This window comes from Xylocopa sonorina, unplaced genomic scaffold (assembly GCF_050948175.1).
Source record: "Xylocopa sonorina isolate GNS202 unplaced genomic scaffold, iyXylSono1_principal scaffold0014, whole genome shotgun sequence".
Taxonomy (NCBI): Eukaryota; Metazoa; Arthropoda; class Insecta; order Hymenoptera; family Apidae; genus Xylocopa; species Xylocopa sonorina.
The window spans coordinates 1,471,516-1,497,945 of NW_027490090.1; the positions used below are offsets into that span (position 1 = coordinate 1,471,516).

The 26,430-nt window shown below is 44.0% G+C and overlaps 6 protein-coding genes across 7 annotated transcripts; 3 read left to right on the forward strand and 3 right to left on the reverse strand.

Moving 5' to 3' along the window:
* The first annotated feature begins 812 nt into the window (after window positions 1-812).
* LOC143431741 (uncharacterized) lies at window positions 813-1,400 on the forward strand. Its single transcript, XM_076908685.1, has 3 exons — window positions 813-939; window positions 1,058-1,187; window positions 1,271-1,400. Exons 1-3 carry the CDS (start codon window positions 813-815, stop codon window positions 1,398-1,400), a joined length of 387 nt encoding a protein of 128 aa, XP_076764800.1.
* A 1,796-nt stretch (window positions 1,401-3,196) lies between these two features.
* Txl (Thioredoxin-like) lies at window positions 3,197-4,912 on the forward strand. The gene is made up of 4 exons (XM_076908647.1): window positions 3,197-3,352; window positions 3,674-3,941; window positions 4,332-4,615; window positions 4,678-4,912. Exons 1-4 carry the CDS (start codon window positions 3,255-3,257, stop codon window positions 4,889-4,891), a joined length of 864 nt encoding a protein of 287 aa, XP_076764762.1. The 5' UTR covers window positions 3,197-3,254; the 3' UTR covers window positions 4,892-4,912.
* Window positions 4,913-5,235: 323 nt separating this feature from the next.
* On the reverse strand, window positions 5,236-10,444 carry Med16 (mediator complex subunit 16). Its single transcript, XM_076908671.1, has 14 exons — window positions 10,373-10,444; window positions 10,008-10,154; window positions 9,691-9,889; window positions 9,386-9,632; window positions 9,159-9,314; window positions 8,911-9,083; window positions 8,519-8,846; window positions 8,247-8,454; window positions 8,000-8,174; window positions 7,793-7,939; window positions 7,515-7,728; window positions 5,626-5,735; window positions 5,423-5,568; window positions 5,236-5,359 (listed from the first exon to the last, which is right to left on the reverse strand). Exons 1-14 carry the CDS (start codon window positions 10,432-10,434, stop codon window positions 5,236-5,238), a joined length of 2,436 nt encoding a protein of 811 aa, XP_076764786.1. The 5' UTR covers window positions 10,435-10,444.
* Window positions 10,445-11,767: 1,323 nt separating this feature from the next.
* LOC143431675 (transmembrane protein 94-like) lies at window positions 11,768-19,548 on the forward strand. Of its 2 annotated transcripts, XM_076908598.1 has the most exons (25): window positions 11,768-11,931; window positions 12,004-12,138; window positions 12,275-12,411; window positions 12,486-12,679; window positions 12,735-13,205; window positions 13,283-13,444; window positions 13,518-13,621; window positions 13,701-13,795; window positions 13,860-14,097; window positions 14,578-14,671; window positions 14,749-14,966; window positions 15,032-15,267; window positions 15,339-15,463; window positions 15,524-15,672; window positions 15,931-15,978; window positions 16,351-16,485; window positions 16,715-16,858; window positions 16,926-17,070; window positions 17,130-17,338; window positions 18,175-18,349; window positions 18,447-18,692; window positions 18,761-18,998; window positions 19,082-19,175; window positions 19,249-19,410; window positions 19,469-19,548. In XM_076908598.1, the coding sequence occupies exons 1-25, from the start codon at window positions 11,768-11,770 to the stop codon at window positions 19,539-19,541; spliced, it is 4,191 nt and encodes a 1,396-aa protein (XP_076764713.1). In that variant the 3' UTR covers window positions 19,542-19,548. The 2 variants fall into 2 exon arrangements, with proteins under 2 accessions (XP_076764713.1, XP_076764714.1); XM_076908599.1 differs by lacking the exon at window positions 15,931-15,978.
* LOC143431862 (uncharacterized) lies at window positions 17,412-18,056 on the reverse strand. The gene has a single exon (XM_076908843.1). It carries the CDS (start codon window positions 18,054-18,056, stop codon window positions 17,412-17,414), a length of 645 nt encoding a protein of 214 aa, XP_076764958.1.
* Window positions 19,549-20,245: 697 nt separating the features above from the next.
* On the reverse strand, window positions 20,246-24,193 carry Pig-g (phosphatidylinositol glycan anchor biosynthesis class G). Its single transcript, XM_076908686.1, has 16 exons — window positions 24,137-24,193; window positions 23,916-24,073; window positions 23,654-23,849; window positions 23,377-23,586; window positions 23,125-23,316; window positions 22,699-23,041; window positions 22,436-22,632; window positions 22,127-22,366; window positions 21,883-22,049; window positions 21,625-21,809; window positions 21,414-21,567; window positions 21,055-21,349; window positions 20,822-20,988; window positions 20,568-20,760; window positions 20,389-20,505; window positions 20,246-20,344 (listed from the first exon to the last, which is right to left on the reverse strand). Exons 1-16 carry the CDS (start codon window positions 24,191-24,193, stop codon window positions 20,246-20,248), a joined length of 2,970 nt encoding a protein of 989 aa, XP_076764801.1.
* Window positions 24,194-26,430: the final 2,237 nt, after the last annotated feature.

Here is a 26,430-nt window from a genome sequence, read left to right on the forward strand (position 1 = left end):
CAGAAATATAATTATTTTCAAACTATCGATACATCGAACTTTGAATTTCGATATATCGATAACAAACAACTATTGTCGAAAAAATTAATATATCAAGATTCAAATATCGATATATTGATAAGAAAAATAATCATTTTCAAACTATCGATACATCGAACTTTGAATTTCGATATATCGATAAGAAATATAATTGTTTTCAAACTATCGATACATCGAACTTTAAATATTGACGTCAACTAATTATTACATAATAATTAAAATTTTCTGTTCTAACTAATGAAATTTGATCCTCAACATTATATATAAATTAACTTTTGACTGTTCAAAAAGTGTAAAATAATCTAACCTCAAAAAAATTGCAACGAAACAAGAATATAACCTATAACACAACACTCAAAAGGATTACACAATTGTATGTGATAATTAATTAAAAACATTGCATCACTCGATGAATATTTGTTATTATATAACCAGCTAATAATTAACGCTAACGTATAACCAATCTTCCAGATGCAGTTTACTGGCAATATTTCAATGAATTAATAAACTGACGCATCAATCGAGGAATAATCTAATAAGAATTGCTAAATTGTTGCGCTGCAAACTTTCGAGAGAGATCAAACTTCAAACTTGCGAGATTACAAACGTTTCGTTACCAACGAAGACCGTTTAGAATGCCAGCGCTCAGTTTTAAGTTTCTCAATTATTTAATTTACATCTTTGAAACTGCTTTCGATTTATAAACTCCAGTTACCTAGAATTATTTTCGTTCTAAATGAATTTCTAAAGTATGCGAATCTTTTATTTTTAATATGGAAAAGTATAGCGCATTACGCAGCTTTAAACAAAATAACAAACATCGTTTGATATCAAAATTCAATATAAAACGCATTCTAAAGAAGCCAGCGTATAAAAGAAAATTTCCTCGTTCAACTCGAGGTGAATGAAATTGAAATAAAAATCTTTCGCTTGCTATATTGCATCCTTGATTGTCAAACTATACATTAAATAGCACAGCGATGTGTTCGTTGCATTACAAAAAATATTTCACTTACAGAGCACACTGAATTCGACAAATATCCGTACGAAACGACCTGTCCGAATTGCTTGAGCTATATAGAGACCAAAATTTACCATTTTAATACTGGCGTGACTCACGCGATAGCTGCAAGTTTAATTCCTGTTTGGTAAGCACTCGCATCGCTCAACGAAAGTTTCTTCGCATCAAAAACTGAGTTATTTATGAGTAATAAGGTTTTTCTCTTCGCAGTTTGTGTATGATACCGTACTGCTCGAACGAATACAAAAATACGGCGCATTATTGTCCCAGATGCAAGATTTACTTGGGTACCAACTACGGGAAAGGAAGAAATATTTTTTTCCTTTGCGCTACGAACTAGAAACCCTGAGACATGGATATTCTCAGCGTTAATGCTGTAGAAAAGTAAAAAAAAATAGAAAATTGAATTACAAATCGAATTAAAAGAGAACTGAGTCTTATATACAGATATATTGTTTCACTGTTTCGATACGGTGAAGTTATTTTTGTAATTATGTTGTCACGCATCAAAGTATTGGTTCGCTTGCGATCGAACTAACACATCGATGTCCGAAGCCCCTGTTTCATCAAAATAATTGATCGAAGTACGTTAATATTTAGCGTACGACCCATTCGATGCTAGACAAACTGAAAACGTTTTATGTTGTGACTTGTCGATGCTCTATTTTAAGTTTATACTTACTGCGCAGCAAAGTACGAGTTTTCTCATAGTCCCAGATGCTTGCTACGAGAAATATCAAAGTTGACAGTGAACGAGTGGACTTAAATCTGTCGTACTCAACTTAAACAGAGACCAACGTGAACTGTTACCACCGAAACCTCACAAACATCCTAACCAACAAGATTATAACCTAACTTCCTCTGTAAAAGAGTAATAAAGATTATAAACAGTATATTTGAACTCTAACAGAGTCTGAAATACAAAATACAAGCAAACAATACCACCACAAGTAACGCAGAGCTTCCTGTTACCTACATTTTTAGGTTATCTCTTAAAACATTCTCTCGTAAACAAATAACTTACGATATCGCCTCGTCGAACGAACTGTATCGAAAACATGACTTACATCTGCATTTTAATACCAGTTTTCTACGTAACCTGCGCGAGAGATTTCTAATCGCAAGGCAAACAATCTCGATCACCTGTGGCATTCGATAGAAAGCTGGTTGTCTTCGAGGTTAACGACAGCATTTTCGTAAAAATACACACTTGCTTATAATAAATCACAAAATAGGTCAACGAACACATAAAAAGAATAATATAATACTGGTTTGCACGTTTTTATGTCATTAGAGAGTCGCATGTTCTAAACTATTTACCATCGCGTCATTTCTTCGTGCGCATGCGCACTCACGATCCTCTGCACGCGTACGCATCGCGAGTGTTCAACGCGCGCATGCGCACTGACGATTCTTCGCGAGCGTCTACCAATCGCGTGAGTTCTCAGCTCGCGAATGCGCACTGGTGATTCTTCGCGAGCGTCTCTACCAATCGCGAGAGTTCTCAGCTCGCGCATGCGCACTGATAATTCTTCGCACGCGTATCTTCCAATCGCGTGAGTTCTCAGCTCGCGCATGCGCAGCAATAATTCTTCGCAAACGAATCTACCAATCGCGTGAGTCCTCAGCTCGCGCATGCGCAGTAACAATTCTTCGCAAGCGTCTCTACCAATGGCGTAAGTTTTCAACTTGCGCATGCGCACTGATAATTCTTCGCACGTGACCTATCGCGAGAGTCCAACGCGCGCATGCGCAGTAATAATTTCTCGCGAGCGTCAACCAATCGCGTGAGTTCTAAGCTCGCGCATGCGCAGTAATAATTCTTCGCGAGCGTCAACCAATCGCGACAATTCTCAACTCGCGCATGCGCAGTAATAATTCTTCGCGAGCATCAACCAATCGCGCGAGTTCTAAGCTCGCGCATGCGCAGTAATAATTCTTCGCGAGCGTCAACCTATCACGTGAATTTTCAACTCGCGCATGCGCATTGACAGTTTCACGTGTCTCACGTGCCACTTCAGTGCGCGTTCTCATGTGAGCTGCGCAGGACGTCCCCAGAGCTGTCTCTCAACGCGAAACAGCCATAAAGTTGAACGTTGAATGTTCGTGAATATTCAAAGTGCCAGTCATTCAACATCTCACACAAATCGTAGCTGCCTTCACTAATGTTGTATTAAACCAATTAGAGACTACAATGGGAGCCGTACGCGTGATCAAAGAGGACAGCCAGTTTTTCGGAGAAATTGCCAGCGCTGGCGCGAAATTAGTCGTAGTCGATTTCACAGCGACATGGTAAGCTATTTTCGAGGTTAGAATCTATCCAAACACAAACTCAAACAATTCCATCATTTCTTACTCTCACTAACTCTCGTATCTCTCGTTTCACACATTTAACCCTGAAACTTCGTTAAACGACAACAATTTCCTTGTAGAATCGAGCTTGACTTCAATGTTTACATGACTCTGACCATTGGTACGTTATTTACACCTTGATTACACCCTCTGCGAGACACTCGTCCACTGTACAATCTCGCATTTCACAATCGTCGAGCAAAACAATGTATTTAATGCATCAACGAGTAAGTTTTTTAATGTCGTTGTTATAATTCACAGGTGCGGACCTTGCCAGAGAATCGCACCGGTGTTCGAGCAGCTGTCCCTGAAATACCCGAACGCAGTGTTCCTTAAGGTGGACGTGGACAAATGCGCGGACACAGCTGCGATGCAGGGGGTGAGCGCGATGCCGACGTTCATATTCTACCGGAACCAGACCAAGCTGGGCCTGTGCCAAGGCGCCGACCCTGTCGGGCTCGAGTCCAAGATTCAACAGTTCTACAGCAGCGGAGAGTCGGACGACTCTGAGAGTCCTGTGTCCGGACATGTACGAAATAGTGATAACGCTTACTATCATATCTTCGGAATGCTATTAATTGTCGCTGTTCTGTACTTCTGGAATAAGTACCAATAAAAACAGAGAACTTGCGGTGACCCTCCTTCAGCAGACGTTAACAACAGGAGAACGATTCCAATTGGACGTCTCATCGCTCGCATGTACACTTTAAATACCCCAGCGTAGAATCGAATTAACTCATTATTATAAAACACAGAAGACTTGTATCGCATTTGGACATTTCTGCTCTCAATAAAAGCTCATTCGTTTATATATATATGTAGAAGGAGCATATATACATATATATATTCCCCTGAACGTCTGTACCCAACTTCGTCTCACACGATACCACCAGAACGTAAGCTCGATCTCTCGTTACAGATGGACTTGACTACGTACATCTGCAAAACGAAGTGCGAATGCCTGAACGAATCGGATGACCACAATCTCCAGCAGTGTTTAAGCGCAGACGATGGATACTTGGAGAGCGACTGCGATGAACAGCTGATCCTGTCCATAGCATTCCTGCAGGCTGTTAAAGTCCACTCGCTGAAGATCAAAGCGCCCAAGGACAAGGGGCCGAAGAACATCAGGCTGTACATCAACCAACCGAGGACAATCGACTTCGATATGGCTGACTCGAACACAAGCGTTCAAGATCTAACGTAAGACTCTCAATTATTGCCACTGCGTTGAGTGTTAGCTTAATGATTTGTTTTCTGCGTAGACTGTCAGCGGAGGACATCGAAGAGGGCAACCCAGTGCCTCTGCGCTACGTAAAGTTCCAGTACGTGCAGAACTTACAGATATTCGTGAAGGATAATCAAAGTGGCAGTGAGACGACAAGAATCGACCATCTGGCTGTGTTTGGCTCTCCGGTTCTGATCACAAACATGGGAGACTTCAAGAGAGTGATCGGTAAGAAAGGAGAGAGCCATTAGCAGCGTTTAACTGCGAACAGATCACCAAACGCTGGATGTTACTTCGAATAAACTCTCAATGGCTACCTTCGAACTGATCGCTCTTGTTCGAAGGGGCTTGGTATTATTTTTTATGCGATCACCAGTTACGAAACAAAAATAATATATGTATATCTGTAATTGTGAGATCGAATCGAACGAGTTGATCTGAGAAATTATCGTTTTGTTTGTATAGTTCAGAAACTGAGCGCAGTTGTTCGAGCGAGAGCCTGAAATACAAAATGATTCGATGGTATTATATATCAGAAATAAAGCTGTTTAATTCCATCCGCTGTTATGTACAACACACTGCAACGCTGCTAAATCTACGGACAAGTCTTGTGAATCCTCCAGATGCCACCGCAGCGACAGGCTCTGGCCCACCGTTGGTCCCAGGCCCTGATCGCAGCTGTCCTGGTCATGTTCTGGACCTGAGCCTTTCCGCCACACCTGGAACCATCCACACGTAGCTCGCTAGAACCAACGCTGGCCATTCGGAGGGGAAAATGTTACCTCGTGCACTGTTTGACCAGCAGCGGCTGCTTGCCAAGGTACAGATGCCTGATGCCGTCCACAATCTGTCCGCTGTGCATGCAGCCCTCGACTGGATTCAATTCTGGCACGAACAACAGCTGTTCTGGCTCTATGCCGTACTCTAACTGAAATTTACAGAGATTTAGCATGGTGCGAGAGGATATTTCTCTCTGCGTCTTTACCTGCAACGGAAAGCTCTGGTAGAAAAGCACTGGCGTAGCTATGGCAGTTACGCAGTTGCCCTGGTGCAGCTGCGGTATCATTATCTGATTGGGTAACAAGCAACAGTCATCTAGAAAAATGATTCTCTGTCTCAGCGTCTCTTTAAATCCACCTCTTCATCCGTAAACTCTTACTATAAGGTCTCTCGCTTGCGCTTAACAGTATCTCTAATTCTAATACTTAATTTAAAAAATATGCGTATATGTGTTAGTAATTGTTTCGTGGAATCGAAGAGCGTTTGGCTAAATCTCGAACAGAACAACTTTCTCCTCCGCAGTTTTGCTCTCCTCATCGCAGGAGCTGTTCCTCAGCACCAGGATAGGCTTCTCGCTGGTCAAGTCCACTGACCACTCCTTAACTGGCTCAGCGCTGGGAGTGATCTGTAAAAACACTTCCGTCTTCTCCTCCTTCGGACTTCCTACGTCAGCGATGAAGTAAGTCGTCTCAGGCTCATCGCTGGCTTCGTTCGGGTTCTTCTGAGGGTTCTCCTCTGCGCTCTTCTTCGTTGGTGAGAAATCGTGTGGGAAAAAGTGTCTTGCGCCTTCAGGATTGCTCCTTCTGTTCCTCTCCGCCTTCTCAGCCTCTTTGATCAAGTCGATGAAGAACAGCTCCCTCGGAGACAGAGATTCCTTGGGTGATTTGGCATCGTTGGCACTCTGCGGAGTGATCTCCACCAGTTTCAAGTAGTCCTTCATCGATTCTCTGTCATGATTTCCATTATTTCCTCCTGGTTCCTGCGTACGCCTCTCTTCTTCGTTCTCAGAGCTGTCTTCCTTGACGTTGACCCTGCCAACGTGTTCCACATCATTGCCAGAGCTGCGACAATGGATCACAAGGGGAGGAAGATCCTTGTGCCTCCCAACTTTGCCCAACGTAGGCTTGTCCAGGGTGTTCGTGCTCGATGGAGCAGGTTTATCAGAAGTTGGCTCGCTCTGAGGCCCAGTCTGCCTCGTGTCCTTCGATCTCAGGTTGTCAGGCTGGTCGTGGCTCCTGCTGGCCAAGGTCAGAAGCTTCTGCGAGTCGTTGGTCCCGTACGACTGCAATATTGGGTCATCGGTGGACTTGGTCTTCGAGCACTTCCAAATTAAGAAGAGACACAACATGATGAGAATCCAGACTAAAAAGGCGATGGACCAGTACAGAACCAGCCAACCAGTCCTCTGCGAAGGATGAGCAATGACTACGCTCATCAAAGGAGGCGTCAGAAGGAACCAATACAGCAGAAAGATGCCGCAAGCTATTACGCAGAATATGGCTAGTCTGTAGGGTCTGGGGTACGGACAGCACCCTCTTGGTTTACTGTCCTTCGCCAGCAGCACAGTCTTCTTCAGTGCCACTGAGTTTGTATGCTTCGCTGCGAGCCTTTCGCTCATCTCGAAATCAATTTCTTGCAGCTATGTACAGAATCTGCTCTCGAACATGTGTCCCCTTCAGCATAAGCTCACCGTTGGTGAATGAACAAGGCCTGGCGCTCCTTTCGATCAGTCCAGGAAGTGGTATTTTATCTCACTTCCTACCAATCAACAGCGCAGCGTGTTTTTACTCGACACCACTACGCCTGCTCCTCAGCGAGTCTCTCAGTCCCAAAATAAATTTATTCAAATTATTCCAGAGCGCTTGAGCATCCCACGTATCTCTTCGAATGCAGATTTGCCACTAACGAAGGGGAAAAAAAATCTGCTGCTCCTTTCGAACAGCCCAGGATGTGGTATTTTATCTCACTTCCTACTAGTCAACGGAATGCGATAAGATCCAAACTTACTCATACGATTCACACACGAATAGGTTCGTACGTGTTGTTCGACTGATTAGAGCAAGGCTGATAAGCAGCGAACAAGAGGAAGCTCACCGATCAAGCCATCGTCCACCTGCTGAGCCTGGCCATCACCGTTGGGCAGCACCAATTTAGATAACAGACGAAACAGCAGCGCCAGCACATCCAGATTGTCAGCGCTGCGAAGGAACACTGGCAGACAGGATGGGCGCAGCAGTCCCCAGATTCGAATGATCACCAGCAGCTCCCTCAGCGTGTTCAACGCCTTGTGATCCTTCAGCAGCTCGTACTGCGATTAATAGAAATTGTAATCGATGGAACCAAAGATCAGTCGTGCGACTTAGAATACTGACTCCGCCAGACTTCATCTGCAAGCGCTGCTCCGGAAGACGAGCCAGGAGGTTCAGAGCCAGGTCAGCGACCCACTGGATCAGCTGCTGCAGCGACTGAAGAGTGCTTGGCTCTACGGTGAACTCCTTCGGGTCCAGATGCAGGAGTACCTGGCGATTAAAGGGACAGTCGCTTATTAAGTCCTGCGCAGGGGTCAGTTTCGCTTCTACCTTGTCCACATCAGTGATCGCATCATTGATCACAGTCGCTAAACTCTCCGCTGGACCCTTGTCATGAGAAATCAGGTCTGAGGGACGCAGCAGGGACTTGAAGGCAGTCGCCACAGAATGTATCATCAGCAGCGAAGACAGATCAGCTGCTTTGCTCTGTCCGGAGACCAGCATCCTGAAAGCAAACCTCAGTCGGTCCCTCTGAGCACTCTCAAAGGCGCAGCAGCCTTTTCGCAAGCTACGAAACCTGTACAGCGATGTCTTGATGCACAGGAACTGGATGTAGTGGTACTGCTGGATCGACTGGAGCTGCCTGTTGAAGGAGACGTCCAGCCTCTCGCAGAGTGGCTCGATCATCGAAGACTTCAGGCACAGCAGTATATCCAGCCAGTCTAATCCCGTTACGAGGCAGTACTCCAGCAACGTACAGGCGTAGTTCAACGTCAGGGATGAGCCTGAAAAGTCCAGGGTCTTACGCTGCGTCTCTGAGCCCTCTGATCCCCTGCGCACCCAATTTACCTCCGTCAGGCAGCAGTTTGTACAGATACAAATTGCCACGAGTGTCGCAGGCAAGGAGTACGCAGCCCAGCCAGGAGAGATCTATGCTCGTTATGGAGACGGAGGACTTGAAGTACTTGCTGTTGGGCTCTTCGGGCCTCCAAGCCATGTTCAAGGAGGAGAACGACAGCTCTTTCAGGCAATCTCTGCTCAGACAGTACACAGAGGAGTCCGTTAAGGCCACCACTACGTAGCTTGGAGGTGGCAGAGTGGTAACGATGGACAGTCTTGTGGTTGCTATTGCTGTAACGGGTGACTGGCAGCGATACTGGGACTGGTGCTGCCATACCTGGCGAAAGGGCCCAATTAGACCATCGAAAGCCAGCGAAACTGACTCTAATTGGAGTACGAACCACTACAGTCTTGAACGGTTCCAACGTCTTGGGTTGAAACAGCTTGTGGACCGGCTGCGACTTCTCTCTGAGCTCCCAGACCTCTACGATGCCCCCACTGTCGCTGTTCACAGCAATTACCAGCGAATCAGCATCCTCTCGTACTACGAACTTCAAGTGGGTCACATTGGTGTCTACGAGAGCAGAAATCTGTTATTTTAAACACGTAGAGCCTTCGATTAAGCTACGAAGAAGTTGTTCCAACTCACACGTGTTGTCCTTTGGTGCTCCGTCCTGCAGAAAAAAGCTGGGAAGCGCCTGCGAAGTGATCGAACACTTGTCATCGTTCTTACGAACCAGCACTCTGTAACATCTGATGGGCAGACAAATGTTTCCGCTGCTCACTGCGACCAATATATGACCATCTGAAGGAAAACTAAGTCGTTACAGAGTTTGCAGCTGGTTTTAATTCATCGATGGACCAATATCTGCTTACTTTTGCCATAGCACAGGTCTACGGCTGTTATTCTGTGCCTCGTGCTGCCCAGACTCTCCGTAGAGGAGCAGACGGGGTTCTGAAAGTCCCTCGTTATCATCACAGCGCCCACCATGCTCGTAGTCGACACCACCAGAACACCCTCCGCAGCTCTGCCACCGAATTGCCTCACAGACGGAGCGAAGGGCAGATGATTGAACTTCTCGCTGTAGTGTATGCTGTCCCTTTTCTCTGTGACGAGTCCAGTCTGAAAGGGCAGATTTGTTCTACGGTTCACTCGTCAGCTGGTTTTTGGCTCTGCGTACCTTCTTTCCATTGTGGAACCAAGCTGCGCCCAGTATGTGCTCACCAACGAAGCAAGTGGAGCCGATCAGTGCCCAGTCGTTGAGTACGTGGTCCTTCAGCATCCACAATTGGACGTTGCCTGTGGAGTCAGCGACCACCAGTTTGTCGCCTGGCAAATCCCACTCCAGAGCTGTGATCGTGTTCCTGTTCGACAGCACTCTGATGGCGCGCAATGAAATTAAGCGACGTTGAGTTATAAAAATGGTATTTGGTTTCGGAGAGTCGCAGAGATTAATTGAGTTTGAGGCGTTAAGTTGTTGTTCGAGAGTATTCGTACTTGTGAGCGTGCCAGGGCATGTTCAAGTCGCAGACGTAAACGTGGAAGCCCCATGTCTTTCCGCTGTTGTCGTCCAGCTCTGTGGTGGTGGCGAAGGCAGCTATGTTGCGGCTGGACAGCGTGCAGAGCGATTGGCCATCGTACAGGCTAAAAATTTGATTACTCAGGGGTTGGCGATGGTTTTTTGGTAATTAGAAATTGATGCGGTAGGGATTAGAGCGATAGAAATCGTGGCGATGCAAGCTGAAGCGATAGAAATTATAGCGGAGGAAATTGAAGCAATAAAAATCAGAAGAATAGAAATTAAAGCAATAGAAACCTGAAAAATAGAAATTAAAGCATAGAAATCATATACAATAACATACCTTTCTTGATTAATAAACGGCTTCGCACTCACTCTTCTATTCACAGTGTACAACAAATCCATTTCTAGGTTAGGTTACTCCTCAATTATATATTAATATTCATCTCGAAGGTAAAAATTATTTTATTAATACTGGCATATCTTCTTACGAGAGAATCTCAGCTGTGAAAATAAAAAAATTATTTTCAATGGAGTAGGAAAATTCAATTTTTTCGATTTTTAGGTTATACTTACATTTCAATCACAAATTAAAGTCGCATCCATCTGAAAATTGAAAATTACTTTATTATAACAATTTAAACAAGAATTCCAATCGTAAAATTTAAAAATTTTTGCGATGTATTGAGAAAATACAGTTTTTCGATTTTTAGGTTAGGTTGTTACTCAGTCACCAATTACAGTCAAACACATCTCAAAATCAAGAATTACTTACTTAACACTCACGAATATCCACACACACCAATTCCAACCCCAAAAACTAAAAAATTGTCTCAAAATAACAAGAGAATTCGATTCACTCGATTTTTAGGTTATACGTACACTTTAGTCTCCAATCGCATTCATCTTCCAGTTACATTTACCCTGCATCACGAAAGTAAAAATCTTTCCATTTATCTCGCGAATATTTTATTTAACACGCGAGAATTTGAACTGTGAAAGTAAAAACAACTTTGTTTATACGCGACGACGAGAGAAGATGGCGATGCAAGATGGCGACTGATCGACGCGCGCGACGTGCGCAGACATCTTGCGCATCACGCGATTACGTCACTCGCCGAGTCGATACGTCACGAGTCGAGCGCGTTCAAGATGGCGGCTCGCTCGAGTACACAACGCTCGCTGCTCTGATCCAGGTCACTCAATTATGAAGCTTCGCGGATCGCTGTTGATCGCGCGAAACACGTGGACACTCTGAAACAACCAATCGCGTATCGATTTGAACAAATACAAACGGTACGTCGAATTTTTCCAGCGATTTGTGCAACTGTCAACGCAACCTAACCTCACTTCGTTTGTTTTCATTTTGCTTCGAGTGTATTTCAAACTGATTACTTTAATGAATCGTGTTTCCTATATCTATTAATTTTTCATTTTTGCTTGTTTTAGGTTACGTTTCGTGGTTTATGGATGGATTGCCTGAAATGAGTTTTTTTTGTTTATGTATTTTTTGTTTTGGTTTTTTTATAGGTTTTGTGATGTGTTGGTGCGTATGTTGTTGTTGTTTGATTTGAACGTTGATATTTTGTATTGTATTACGCTTAAATCCTTTAATTTGTATGTTCGAGTTATTTCGAGTGCGTTGAACAGTCGAAACTGGCAATTTAATTTTTATATCCACTGCGCAGGTGAATCTATGAAACACAGACCAATTTGATGACCCCGCAATACGAGAAAAATGGATGGTAACCAGGAAAAAGACTGCGCTTCCAAGCTACGAGAGAATGCGAGCAACAGATCTGAGGAACCGCTAGGATTAAGCACAAAAACTGCACTCGAAACCTTGCAACGAGACATTAGAAGGGTCTTGGAAGAATACGAAGAGGATTTCAAGAAGAATAAGTAATATTATCATCGCTATTGGTCTTCTTTCAATTAAAAAACAAGTTTTATATTCTCTTGGATTGCGCGCAGAAAGTACAAAGCTTGGCTGAAGGACACCCTGCACCATCGTAGCCAGTACACGACTCTCTGTTGGACCTCAGCGATCGCTCTTTTGATCAATGCGATTATCCTTATCATTGCATTCTTTACGATAAACGATATGTGGTATGAAATAATCGTTTCTACTTAACGAATGAAAGAATCTGGTATGATACAAGTAGATCGAAGCCTCTACTACGCACTGATAACATTTTAACACCATACTTCGATACTTTTCATTCATGATTCTCCATAAACGCAGGTACCCTACACTGCCTTACGAAGGACTGACCGTTTGCTGTTTGGTGGCGTTGAACTTCATTCTGGTTGTATCGGACAACAAATTACGCCACGAGGAGATCCCATACAGGATACGAGTGCTTCTCGATCAGCTGGAAGGTACAAAATCACCCAAACAGCCCGTTAATTGCCATAAAAACCACTTCCGTTGGAACACATCTCACCCATTGCAGTCGCTAAGAATACTTGCCAGTGGGAGCCGAAGAACTACCCACACTTGTGCAGTCCGCTGTCCCCTTGCTTGACTCTGCAGTGGACCTTCCGAGATGGCCACATAGTCAATTTACCCTGGGCATTGCTGGTCGCTGGCGACATTATTGTGATCAAGCCTGGACAGCAGGCTCCTGGCTACTCTGCGCCTTACGATGTGAGTTCCATGGCCTCATCCGCTTCAAACGGAGGCTAACGTAGAGTATTCTCAGGATTCTGAGGCACCGGTGCTGCATGCGAGGGAGATATACAGCCCACAGGTCCACAGTGCGAATGAGATCTTCTCAACGCCACAGGCAAGAACACCGCTGAAGAACAAGATCTACAAGCTCCAGGAGACTCCGTACCTGATGAACCTGAGGATGGCGCTCGACCAGGCCCTGGACAGGCCTGTCACCTATCACAATCGCAAGAGACACCTGCTGATGATCTGCTGCATCGAACAGTTGGCTTATCCGGTGCTACTGATCATTGTACTGATTGTAAATCTGTTCCGATACCTGTATGTGTCTGAGTATTTTGGTGTCGGATACTGGAACGAGATGTTCCTGCTGCAACCGATTGCTATCAGTATACCTTTGCTCCCTCTAGTGTTCCCAACTTGCTGGATATTTCTCAATTGCTTTGGCATGGCTCGTTTCAAAGCCCTGTTCAAGCTCTACCAGTCGTCGAAGAAGCTTCAGGTGAGTGCGCCTTGGATTTGAAGGATCGCAGAGCTTGATCTGGCTTCGCTGAACTCAGAACTGCGTTAAACTTTCAGTTCGTGGACCCATTCGAAGACGCAGACATCTCTGGGCCCAGCCATCCGGAGGTGGTCTACAATTGGCTGGAGCTGAAGCGTTACTTCTTTAATATCCTACTTGGTAAAGAACACATGATGTCGAGATCCGCGAATATACTGCATGTTTTAGGATCAGTCACGGTACTTCAAGCCACAATAACGATTTAGCTAAGCAGACGTTGAAATTTGGATGTGTAATTGGGACCATTTCCAGGCGCTGTGCTGCGTAGACAAGAAAGGGATCCTCTCATGGCCAAATCCCACTGCGGAGAAGGTGTTCTTCCTGAGGAACGCCAGCACTTTGTCCCCATCGTCAAGGTAAACAGCTGATCCCTATGAAATTGCTCAGTTACGAAGCCTGCGGAGGCTCAATCGACTTCTGCGATCACTTTTACAGCACTGGCAGTCTAGACAGGACCTCCGAGCCCCAATGCCAGACCCAAACGGAAGACTCGAAACAGGATTCCAATAAAACATCATACGTGACTCATGGTAAGAAGAAAGCGCAGCATAATTGTTGAAACGCTGCTGGTTCTAACCAGTCGAATGGCTTCAGATATATCCCATTCGACCGCTGAGGTCCTGGATCTGACCCATGACCATGCGTTGCCCTTCCGTCTGCAATTCGATGACCATTCCTGGAGGCAGCACTTGAACTCGTTGAAGCCTCTGGGCTTGGCGATCCTCTTAAACACCTGCAACATGGACACGCAGGAGCATTACATGCAGTTCTGCAGCCACGTTACCTGCGAAGCTTTGTACAATGAGAACCTTGTGCCAGTTACCAACAGACGGTATGTCCTCTGGCTCTGTTTCTTGCGCGTCTTGGTCATTTCGCATATCATCTCTCACCCTGATCCTCAACTGCGCACTAATCGTCCCAAGTAGCTAACTGCGCCCCAGTGTTGTTGTCACTGCGTAATCCCAAGACAGTCCGTAAGGTAACGCCAGTCCAATCACCAGTAACGTTGATCATACACATTTGTCAGCAACCAGGATCACAGCGTAGAGGATAAGAGTGGGTGTCGAGCGAATGGTACGGTGCAAAGTCGAAGACAGGGGTATTTAGTGGACGAGTCAGGGAGCCTTGGTCATACGTGGTCAGTCCAACCATAGTTACTCTTAATCCTGCGTTTACTTAGAGTTTAATCGATTCGTATTGGGGGTGACCGTGCCACCCAACTCGTGGGACTCTGATCTCACTCTTTTCTGTTCCGCTCACCTCTGCCATTCGCCAGCAGCCCCGTTGAAGCTTACGCGTGTGATTCGTCTAGGTGTTTGTGTGAGCTAGCGAAGCAGATAGGCTTCCAGGACCAGGCGCAGAACATATTCCAGCTGGAGCAGCAGTTGTCCACATTCAGGCACGTTGTAAGCATCGTTCCAACCATTTATGCCTCCGTCAGCCTCTGAGAGGTGCGTCTGAACTTCTCTGCGCCCTGTTGCAGCAACCAGAGATGGTGCGGAGGGACATAAAGTTCGCAAGGTCCTTGAGCATCGCCACGAAGCTCAAATTCCCCTTCCCTCACATGGTCGCTGTGGTGGTCAGAGAGCGCACAGGTGGTGGCCTGCAGTTGCTGACGCAGGGCACAGCTGACATCATTCTGGACTCGTGCATCGAATTCTGGGATGGCCATGACCTCTGCCCCCTTTCTGCCTCCGACAGGTACCCAACGCTGCAATCTTCCTCTGCGTTTGCTCACTTAAGCTCACCGCCTGCGTACCTTTCAGGAAAAAGGTGCAGGACTTCTATCAGAGGACCAGCCTGACATCGTACTGCACTGCGTTCGCATACAGGCCACTGACTCGTGGCATCAGCAACAAGATGTCCAGGATCTACTTGGAGCTTCCAGCGGACAGCAAACACCTGTACGCCCCCCACAGAAGTCCTACGCCTCTGCCGTGGGACTTCAAAAATGTGCTCGATCCAAGAATTAAAGGGATACTAGGACAGTTTCACTCGACTGGTAATTATCAGCTACGATAGAGCCTCGTCTGCTACATCAGCCACCAATATTGCTCGTCTGCTTCCTCGCAGACTCGTTGCTGTGCAATGAGAACAAGGATGACAATGTGAGCGATGTGGACAGCTGCTTCGAGGTCCAGTGCAACCAGGTGTTCATCGGTATGGTCACCATGCAGTACCAAGCGCAGACGGATATGGTGAGAGCCTCTCAGCTGTTTTATTGAGCCATCGCAAGAGTAATGCCAATCTTTCGCCAGGTACAGCTAATCGAGCAGCTGGACAGAGCCTGTATTCGCTTCGTCCACTTCAGCAAGGAGAACGAGCTACGCTCAAGGGTGTTCTCAGAGAAGATGGGCCTGGAGAGCGGCTGGAACTGCCACATATCATTGCTCAGCGAAAGAGCCAGGTATCGTACCAGTTTCTCTCCATCGGTTCTCAATCAATTACTTCGCTTCGCTTTCCTTCGCTTTGGGACTATTCGAAAGAGTTCGAGGCATGTCCTCGCTGCGGAGAATATAAACCGAGTCCCTCGTCATTAATCTGTGTCGTCTCTCAATGTTCGCTCACTGTCTTAAAGTAAACGCTGGCGAACGGACAGAATAAATTCACTCTATTCGACCGGTTCAGACTGACTGCGAATGTAAACTGTGCATGTACGTTGCAGGAGACAGCGATGGCTGGAGAGATACCCACACATGACCCCATCGTATATGTTTGTCTATACCTACTTCTTTCGTTACTTGTTCGACTGACTCGCATGCGCTTTACTTGACCATTTCTCAGTACGCCCACCATCGAATGCCACATTCTGACCCCTGCGCCTTTGGTTCTGACCAATTCTGAACTCCGTAGCCCCTGTTGAGCCATGCGTTTCATCCACCAGCCTCAGTACGAGTTAACGTTTAGCCAAAGTTGAGTTGGTAGTTACGAATGAATGGTGTTACGCTGATTGTCCGATAGCTTTCTCATGGCTAGACCCCAAGATTGGTCCCTCGTACACCATCGATCACACCCTGCGCACACCTCTGTTAATATTATACGAGCTGCATTAATTAAATGTATGTAACTAACACGCCAATGTTAGGTCGGAGAGTCCAGTGGGTTGGTGGGTGAGCCAGGCGGCAGCCATGTCCTCACCCACACCCTCCGCCCAATCTCATCAGCATAATTGCTCCTGCATGGACGAGGCCAGCCACTTGCTTAATCGTGTCTCTCTTCGGTATGTTACTTAATACCAACTTTTATCAGACGTAAACGCTTGCGCTGCCTGCGATTCAGAGTTGATACGCTTTCGCTTAGTCGTACGAATGCCAGAGGCAATTTAAAGAGCATGCGATGCAGATCTCTGCTGCGCTGTGTCTGTGGCCCCCCAACGACTCTGTCCTGCATGAGCGATGAGCCGTACAGCAGGTGCTCCACCCAACGACTCAATCTCTTACGCATTCCAGCACCAATCTGGACAACAGTCGTGCCATGAGCATGTCTGCGCCCAGCGCAATAAACACTGACTTCTCTACGGTGAAGTTCGATGATGAGACCACTGAGTGGAACGACACTGGAACGTCTCAGGTCAAGAGCGCAGTTAGCCACAGGTTTGTTGTCTCAAGGATTTTGCCCTGCGTTGGCCAGTTTCTGGTGACTCTGGTGATCGATTCGCAGGGAACAGGATACGATGAGGAGCGAAGACAGTGTTCTGGTGCAAAGCGTGGACCTGGGCTCAGGACAGGAGGCGTGGAGGTCTCTGAGCTGCCTTACGGACAGTACTGAGCAGAGCGCACCTGTGAACTTTGATCTATCGAACAGAGTAAGCTCGTTACCACTTATTCTGCTCCGCAGAAGACTTGTATCCTCATTTATTCCTAGGCGAAGCTGCCCAGAGGCATCGACAAGATCAGACCCCACATCGAGTTGATAGACAACGTGCCTCTGCTGGTCTCTCTGTTCACCGACTGCAACACCACTGTCACCAGAGAGATGTTGCACATCATGCAGGACTACGGAGAAGTTGTATGCGTGCTTGGCTCCTCAGCGAACGCTGAGAACATGCCCATCTTCATGCAGGCTGACGCTGGGTAATTTTCTCATTTTTTAAAGAACCGACTGCGAGCGAAGCTTTTGAAAAATGTATTAAATATAAAAGATCATTCAGCGATTACAGTTTTTCTTAGATACAGGGGTTCGATAGCTTGTACTGTACACAGTGTCTCTCTGAAGCGGAGCAGAGATTATTGGGCGACAGAGCAGTCGTATCCCCTTCGAAACTGGCTCTACGTGCTGATACGACATCTGACTTGTCGTACGATAGTCTGTCTTGAATTTGGTCCTCCAAAACCCACATCTTTGGGCTCTACGAGCACCAAGCGCATCGAGTTTCTTGTAAGACTGTTTCATCACCGAGTTGCAATTCATTGGTCTCGAACAAGGGATTTTCTTGGCGCAAGGCTTGTAGGATGCTGTCTTAACGTATCCAGGGTTCGAATAGGATGTTTCGTAGACAGTTACCATATCGTGGCTCCCATTGATGGACAATTGTGGTCTTGGAACGAATGGTTCTCGTACGATGCCAGTCGAAGGTTGATAAGAGAGCTTGTGCATGGTTTCGAAGCAGAATTTCCCAGTTTTACCAGCTGTTCTTGGCTCGTAACTAATTCTGGGTCTAGGAGGGCCATCGAGCTTCATGTACGATGAGCTGTATGTGGTTTCGGTCTCAATTTCAGGAGTTGCCTTCTTGCAAGGCCTCCGTTTAACTTGTCGCTGAATTTTTGATGCGGTTTCAAGTTGTCTGGACATAATCGTAGCAATTTAGCTTCGCTCGGAGCTGGATCTTCCAAAATCAAAAGGAACGTCAGGCAACGTTCAACTATTTCCTGCAACGTTCAAGCGTAAACAGACTGATCTGCTCTTTCAGAGTTGCGGTGGAGCCACTGTACCCACAAGTCTGCCAGAGGGTTCCAGTGCTGACGCCAACAACCGAGGACCAAGGTCTGTCCCCGGTGGACCTCAGCAGAGCTCTGAACTCCATCGCCTGCTCCCTGAGTGTCAGACGAGAGGACCCAATCGCAATATTCCATCTGATCATGGAGGTGAGCTGCGATTCCCTTTAAAGGTCTACGATTGGGAATAAACCGCAGGAATAATGCATCGCCCAGACTTAATCAATGATATCGAATGCAAATCCAGGCTCGACACTACATGACCTGCCTCTGGAACTGCGTACAGTTCTGGCTCTGCTGTACGGTGACTCTGTCCTTCGCTCAGGCTGCGTCTTGCTTCCTTCTGCTGCCGCCTCTGTTCTCAGTCGATCAGATCCTCTGGCTGTGCTGCTTAATCATTCCAATGCTGTCCATATCCATGATCGCCACCCCCATGGACCCAACAATCATGCAGCGAGCGACTGGCAAGAACCAGTGCACCGTCAGTGGCCAGGTAAGAGCACAAATCTTGCCTCGCTTGAGTCAGAATACAGATTTTAGGGTACGTTTTGCTCTACGCAGGTGGCACTGTTCGTCCTCTGGTGCTACGGCAGCAAATTCCTGCCAACTGTTGTGACGATTGTCCTCTCCCAATGCATTTCGCTGCTGACGCTGTGTCCAACTTACACTGCGGACTCGAAATGCCTGTACGTCTACCCTGACGCCCAAGGCGAAGTCTCCTGGGGTGGCTGGGGCGACAAGCCCAACATCATCCTGGTGATACAGCACTTCGCCTTGTCGCTGTTGGTCTTACATTTAGGTAAATCCTCTGTCGCACCCTGCGTTTCATTCTGAAATGGAATCGACTGCGTTCAATGACTCTGAGCTCTGTTCTTGGTGCAGTTACGATATCCATAGGGTTCGTACACAGAGAGTACTCGATCTGGAAGAAGCAGCCCTTTAACAACTTCGTATGGTTTCTAAGTGCATTTATAGCGTAAGTTAAGAAACCGTGGACCCTCTGAAAACCTCTGTCGTACCAGCGTTTCCATTGGAGTTGCGCTTTTCAGATTATGCGCACAAGCAGCGTTCTCTGGCACAGTGTTCTGCAAATTCTGGCGAGACGAGGGGCAGAGTATGCAGGATTTTCCTCTCCACCTACCCCTGTTCTTCCTGACTTCGCTGCCGTTGATCTTTCTGATCAACGAGCTGATCAAGTGGCAAGAAATCAAGTACGTTGGCTGCGTTTTGGTATTAAGAAGCTTGTGTTAATCCTTCGCCACCTTTCAGGATAAACGTAAGGTACCAGAAGAGGGCACGACTGGAGTTTGGCACCAAACTTGGGATGAACTCACCGTTCTGAGCGATTTCTCTCTCGAACAAGCTGATCGAAGGGTGATACGGAGTTGAACTTGATCGAAGGACACTGCGTGGGTGTGTACATACGTACGATGGGCTAACGATGGATCGTAGAGGACTGAGACACTCATGTTTCGCATAATAGCACCATCGTCTTGAGCTAGACTCTACGAATGGCCAGAATGTTTAGCGTATTTATTAGAGAAATAGTATACGTCTATTATTCGGTGTGCGTATATTATTTTTGGACAGAATGGCGAACGCTGTAATCTCCTGTACAAATACGAATGGTAATGTGAGCTACGTTCCAATCGTAGCCACTGATTTCATGGACGATTGGGATTTAGGGACTCGTTTAAGGAATATTCTCCTCTCCGTTCGAATCGAGATCTGTTTCGCAATGAAAGAGCCCTGCGAATTGGAGAAAAAGTGGTGGCGAACCACTGAACGAAGAGCCACAGCTCTTTCGATGGGACGGTCTTAGTATTATTCGTAATAAACATTTTCTTGCGTTCCTATAGATAGTATTTCAATTTTAGAAGCCTGGCTCAGCTCGTAGACATCCGTACGCAAGGATGCCAGCTCGAAGCATCATCCTGCGCAACGGATAGCTGTTACGATCTGTAATTAGCTAGCTGTTAGGCGATAGTCTGCATGTACAGAGACGTTAGGGTTCGAAGGCGTCCGGTGGACTCGTACCAGCAATTCTCAGCTTCGCCACTGTTTCGTTTCGATGATCAAAGCTGAAACAACTTTGCGCGGCTGCCCTCTCTTCGTACGTTCGCAGTTCTCAGTTAGAATGTTCGACTGCGAAGAGGAAACCCAACTGCGTACGCTGTTTTCTGTACAACCTTTTGTATGTTTGATTTTTTTATAGGGACACGATTGTAAAAAATGGTAATTGACATCGAAATAAATCTTTCTCTTCGAAACTTGCTTTTACTGTTCCGTCGAAGCGACTTTACAAGCTTCGAAGGGAAGAAAATTAGGATTAATCCTTAAGATTGCCTATCGCCTTGTCCAACGATACCAGAAACAGCACAATTAATGTGGTAAAACAAATAATAATGGAATGCGCAGTCTCGTACAGCAATTTTGGTGAGAATACTGACCAGACGAACAAATGATGCCGCTGTATGCTGATTATAACAGTGTACAGAGTTAACGGCAGCAATCTGCAGGCGATATAAGCTCTACTGACTCGTACGCAAGTTTTCTTGAAGCTAAAAAGAGAAACGAAAGCGTTAATGAGATGAAAGCTTGAGCGAAGCTTGAATTACTCACTCGTAAGGCTCATTCTGTACGATGTGGTAAACGAGCAATAGATAAGCTAAAACTGGAGCAGCGTAGGTGTTGATAATCAACAGCGAGCCATTAATTAATGGCACGTAAGACTGTACGCCAACGTAGCCAGCAGCTACGTCAATAGTCGCCAGACTATTCGAGTTACCCTGCAAAACATTGGTTTTCCCTTGAAATTTTAGATTATTTTCCATCGTTGGACATTCGATTGCTACCTGATAGAAGTAGAACACATTTCCAAGCCAATTGTACAGGAACGTAGCCACTCGATGCTCTGCGTCTTGAGTTATCCCACTTGCAACGCTGCTGAGGATCACTTGAAGAGGCAAAAGCGCCACGTTCTGTGGCTGATGCAGCATAGCAGCCATCGTAATCCACATACGTAGAATAAAGTACAACGTAGACCTCAGAAAGTCTGCTGCGCTGCGCTTTCTCCTCACCAGAGAGTGAGCGTAGTTCACAAAGTGCATCGCAAGCACCAGCCAGAAGATCTTCGCTCCGTACGATCCCCTGTAACAAAGCGTAGGGTCTTTAAATGTACGTTAAACTTGCAGCATGAGGTCGGAGAGCTTACACGGAGTGCTGGTTGATTGGTGCTTCCAAGACGCTGTTGTTTTCCATGTGGCGAAGGTAAATACAGATACTGGCGACAAAATTTAGGATTAACGATTGATATTTGTACTCTTCGTCGCCAGAATTGAAATCGATGGATATTAAAAGCGCAAGACCTAAAAGAATTGTTTTCAGAGCGATCCATGGCTGCGTCTAGTCACTTAATTGATTACCAGAGACGAAAACGATGGTCATAGCCAGCGAACTCTCCTGTTCGATCAGAAACGCAGCAATATCAGGAAGATTGGCGTACTTGTCCCCCGTACTGTTCAATTTCCTGAGTATCCTGTGCGCTGCGAGCAGCAGCGCAAGCTTCAGGCAATTCTGGGCACACGAGCACCGCTGGCAATCCTTAGAGCTGGAATTTTAAGTCAACGTTGGGTGCGTTCGGTGATTCCAGGCTCGATGGGGTTTCTTACGATTGCAGGTGCAGAAAAAGTGTTGCGATGGAGTCGTAGAGCAGCAGCGCAAGGATCGTGGCCCAATAGAAGTACCAAGTCTGATGTTCCTCCTCTACGAAGCTGCTTCCGCCAAGGCTGATCGCATGTATCAAAGACCCCAGCGAAAAGAGCCATATTTCTCTGCGATTGTCCATTTTCTGGTTCATAAGAAGCAATCGATTCGTAATACGTTCAGCAATCTTTCATTCGAAGTCTTGCGTTGCTTTCTTTTTACCTCGAACGATAGAAAGTTGTAGCTTTCGATGCCAGCGAGTAGAAAAGAGTTTGCGATCAATATTACAGGCAGTAGAATCATAAAAGCGATTGAATTTGTTGATCGTAGCAGTGATACGTCTTCAGATTGCCACAGAAAATTCACCAGCGTCCAAAGAATCAAATTTGAGAGCAGAAAACATCCAACGTTCCTTAATTTAGCTGGCGCAGAGGACATTCTGCCCATCGAGATGCAAGTAATCTGAAAGAGCGAGTCGTATGCAGAAACAGCTTCTTATAATTGACCGTTGACTTCGATTCTGACTCTTACGTGGCACAGAAACAGCATAGCCATCGTTATTATCTGAAAATCATACTTTATTGTGCTATTTATGAGTATTTCTTTCATATTCTGCAATGCGAGTCTATAAGAAAGCATAATATCATTGATCGTATCTTCAGGATGGTCTTTGGAGTTCAACCAAGCGATATGAAGCCTCATCGCTTCCAAATACTTCTCGTACGCATCTGAAATCATCAATAAACTTATTATAGACTCGTACGATGAGTTAGAAGTCCAATCAAGCTGCTCACATTCAGATTCGTAGCCAGCGAGCCTTTTAAACTGCTCGAACAGCTGTTTCGAGTTGTAATAAAGGAGAAACAGCTTCTTCGATGCAGGCAGATCGTACAAGGTGTCCAGAAAGGCTGTTCCCACGTTGGAATGTGGTATCGGAAGCCCAAGAGCCATGGCCAAGGTAGGCGCAATGTCTATTTGAGATATCTCAGCGAAATGATCTTCGATTTGAGCACAATCGCCACCGATAGCAATTAAAGGCACTGTGGTCTCAGATATTGTCGAACCGCCATGACCACCTGAGTCCTTCATCCCATGATCTCCGCAGATAATGAACAGCGTTGACTCATTTCTCTCATTCTGCGAATAACAAGCTTAAAAAGCATAGAAAACAAGGCGTAGCTTGTATTGAGGATTGTTTAGATGCTTCGCTTCGCATTTACCCATTCGTGGACCCTCGACTGAATTCTTCCAATCACTGCGTCCATTTCTGCAAGCTTCGTTTCGATCAGAGGACTGAACGGTCCTTGCACATGACCGATGTGATCAAGTCCTAAGTAATGCAACACCATTACGGACCAATCTGTTCTGTCGTACAGCTCATCGTCCAAGTGTCTGGTCACATTGTCGTCCACCTGAATCGAAGAACCACTTTGTATCTCAATCGTAAACTGAAACGAAGGAGTTTCGAGTACCTGCGTAAAGTCTGTGACTACGAATGATGTTGTACCATCGTAGCGAGCGAAGATTGAGGGGAATAAGGTGATCCATGTGTCGTCTCCGTAGAATACAGCCTCGTGACCAGCTCTCTTCGCCTGCAGAAGCACGCTGTCCCCAGAAACTGGCTTCGCACCAAAGTTTAAGACCACATCGATGAAGCTTGGTATCGTTCCAGTGGTAATCGCCTGGATTGCGAAGAATCTGAGTTAAAAATTGGAAAATTGTGCTGCAGGTTCAGCGATGATGGCTGACCTTGATTCTGGGCATCGTCACAGTCGGTGGCTGCACTCTGGTTCGCAATAAACAAGCAGACGAGTTTATTAGAGCACTCGTTACTGGCATCGAAGCTATTCCTGTTGGTCCCACAATAAAATCCCATCGCAGAGCATCGATTATCATTAAAACCAGTCTTTTGACCATCGGTTGGTACAACGTTTCTAATTTTATCCTGAAAAATGAAACGTTAAGTGATCGTTGGAGATTTAAGGCATTTTTCGTGGAATTCAGAACTCACCTGGCATTTTCTATCGTTGTTGGTATATCGTCTTGAGTCGATACGCTGTTATCGAGGTTTACCAAGGGAAAGAAGCCGTATAGGAATAACGAGATGGAAAAAGGTCCAATTAAGGCAACGTAGAATAGCGTAATTGTGTTTTTGTCCATTTTCTTTTTCTGAAAGCGAAGAGATGGAGATTAGAGGATGGTTTTGAAGAATGTTTTTAGTTTGGGAATTACTGTTTTAATTTTGAAATTGTAATTTATTTTGCAGAAATAAATTAGTATAATTTTCATGATGATTGATTATTTTTTATTTTGTGAATTACTGTTTTAATTTAGAAATAGTAATTTATTTTACAAAAATTAATTAGTGTAATTTTGTTGAAGAAAATGTTAGTTTTTTGAGATAAATGAGTACTTACTCTTCATATAACCTAAGATCTCGAAGCTAACCTAAAAGCAAGAACAGAATTCGCTGATTTTTTTATTTTTGGCTATTTTAATTCTCATTTTTTATTTTATGTGGAATTATTTAGTGAGAATACAGTCGAATTTTGCGAGCAAATAATTTTCACGCGATGAATTTTTACTTTTCTGCAGTTAAAGCTCGCGTTCTTCCCCATCGCAGCTGTTTTACTTAATTCTGTAGCAATTATTTAATTTTTATATATTTAGATAGCTTTATTATAATTTATAGTACATTTCAGTATTTTTCTCACAGTTTCTTGTATATTTTAGCAATTTTATTGCATTTTCTTGTGTATTTCAGTAGTTTTATTCTAATTTCTTTTATATTTCCCGCTTTAAAGGTTAGAGAGAGAGAGATATACGCGAAAGCTGTAAGAAAGAGTGAGAGAGAAGATGATGGTTCTATTGGACAACACGTGGCGCCATCTTTTGCGAAGAGTGCTCGGATTGGTCGCACATTTTTATCGACAGTGAAGTGAACTGGGCAAACACTGGCGCCATCTTTGCGAAAAACACTGAAACTGGTCGATAATTAGTTTCACTATTTTGCTCAGAGATGGCGCTAGTAGTTCTTGAGTAGTTCACTTCGCTGTCGATAATAATGTGCGAGCAGTTTGAGCAGTTTTCACAGAGATGGCGCCACGTGTTCCAAAACAGAGCCATCATCTTCTCTCTCACTCTTTCTTATAGCTTTCGTATATATCTTTCTCTCTCTTACCTTTAAAGTGAGAAATATACAAGAAAGTAGAATAAAATTATTGAAATATACAATGAATTACAATAAAACCATTGAAATATGCAAGAAATTACAATAAAATTATAAATGTTACTATAAAGTACTATTTTCTAGAATATTATTTTGCAAATTTCCAAAGTATAAATATGTTTCTAAAATATTATTTTATTCATTTTTAATGTATTATTTTGCAAATTTCCAAAGTAAATCCTTCTAGAATATTATTTTATTAATTTTTGAAGTATTATCTTGCACATTCCCAAAACAAATGTTTCTATTGCATATTATTTTGCAAATTTCCAAAGTAAATGTTTCTAAAGTATTATTTTCTAAAGTATTATTTTACAAATTTCTAAAGTATAATATTGCAAATTTCTAAAGTATTATTTTACAAATTTCTAAAGTATTCTTTTACAAATTTCTAATGTGTTATTTTGCAAATTTCTAAAGTATTATTTTACAATAAATTGCAATAAAGCTATTGAAATATACAATAAATTCTAAGAAAATTACTAAACTACACAAGAAATTATAATGAAAGTACAGTCTCATTATATTCAGTATTTTGAAACATACAAAAAATTGCAATAAAACTAGTAAAATGTACAATAAATTGCAATAAAATTATTGAAATGTACAATCGATTATAGTAAATAATAAAATTGAATAAAACTAAGGAAATGTACAAGAAATTACAATAAAATACTCAAATACACAATATATTAGTTTTATTGAAATATACAAGAAATTACAATAAAATTATAAATGTTACTAAACTACTATTTTGTAAAGTATTATTTTGCAAATTTCCAAAGTAAATGCTTCTAAAATATTATTTTATTCATTTTAAAAGTATTACTTTGCAAACTTCCAAAGCAAATGTTTCTAAACTATAATTATTTTGTAAATTTTTAAAATAAAGGTTTCTAAATTATCATTTTCCAAAGTATTATTCTGCAAATTTCTAAAGCATTATTTTGCAAATTTCCAAAGCAAATGTTTCTAAAGTATTACTTTTTAAAGTATTATTTTATTAGTTTCTAAAGTACTATTTTGCAAATTTCCAAAGTAAATCTTTCTAAACCATTATTTCCTAAAGTATTAGTTTGCAAATTTCTAATATATTATTTTGATAATTTCTAAAATATTATTTTGCAAATTTCTAAATTACTATTTTGCAAATTTCTAAAGTATTCTTTTACAAATTTCTAATGTGTTATTTTGCAAATTTCTAATGTATTATTTTGCAAATTTCTAAAATATTAATTTGTAAATTTCTAAAGTATTATTTTGCAAATTTCTAAAGTATTGTTTTACAAATTTCTAA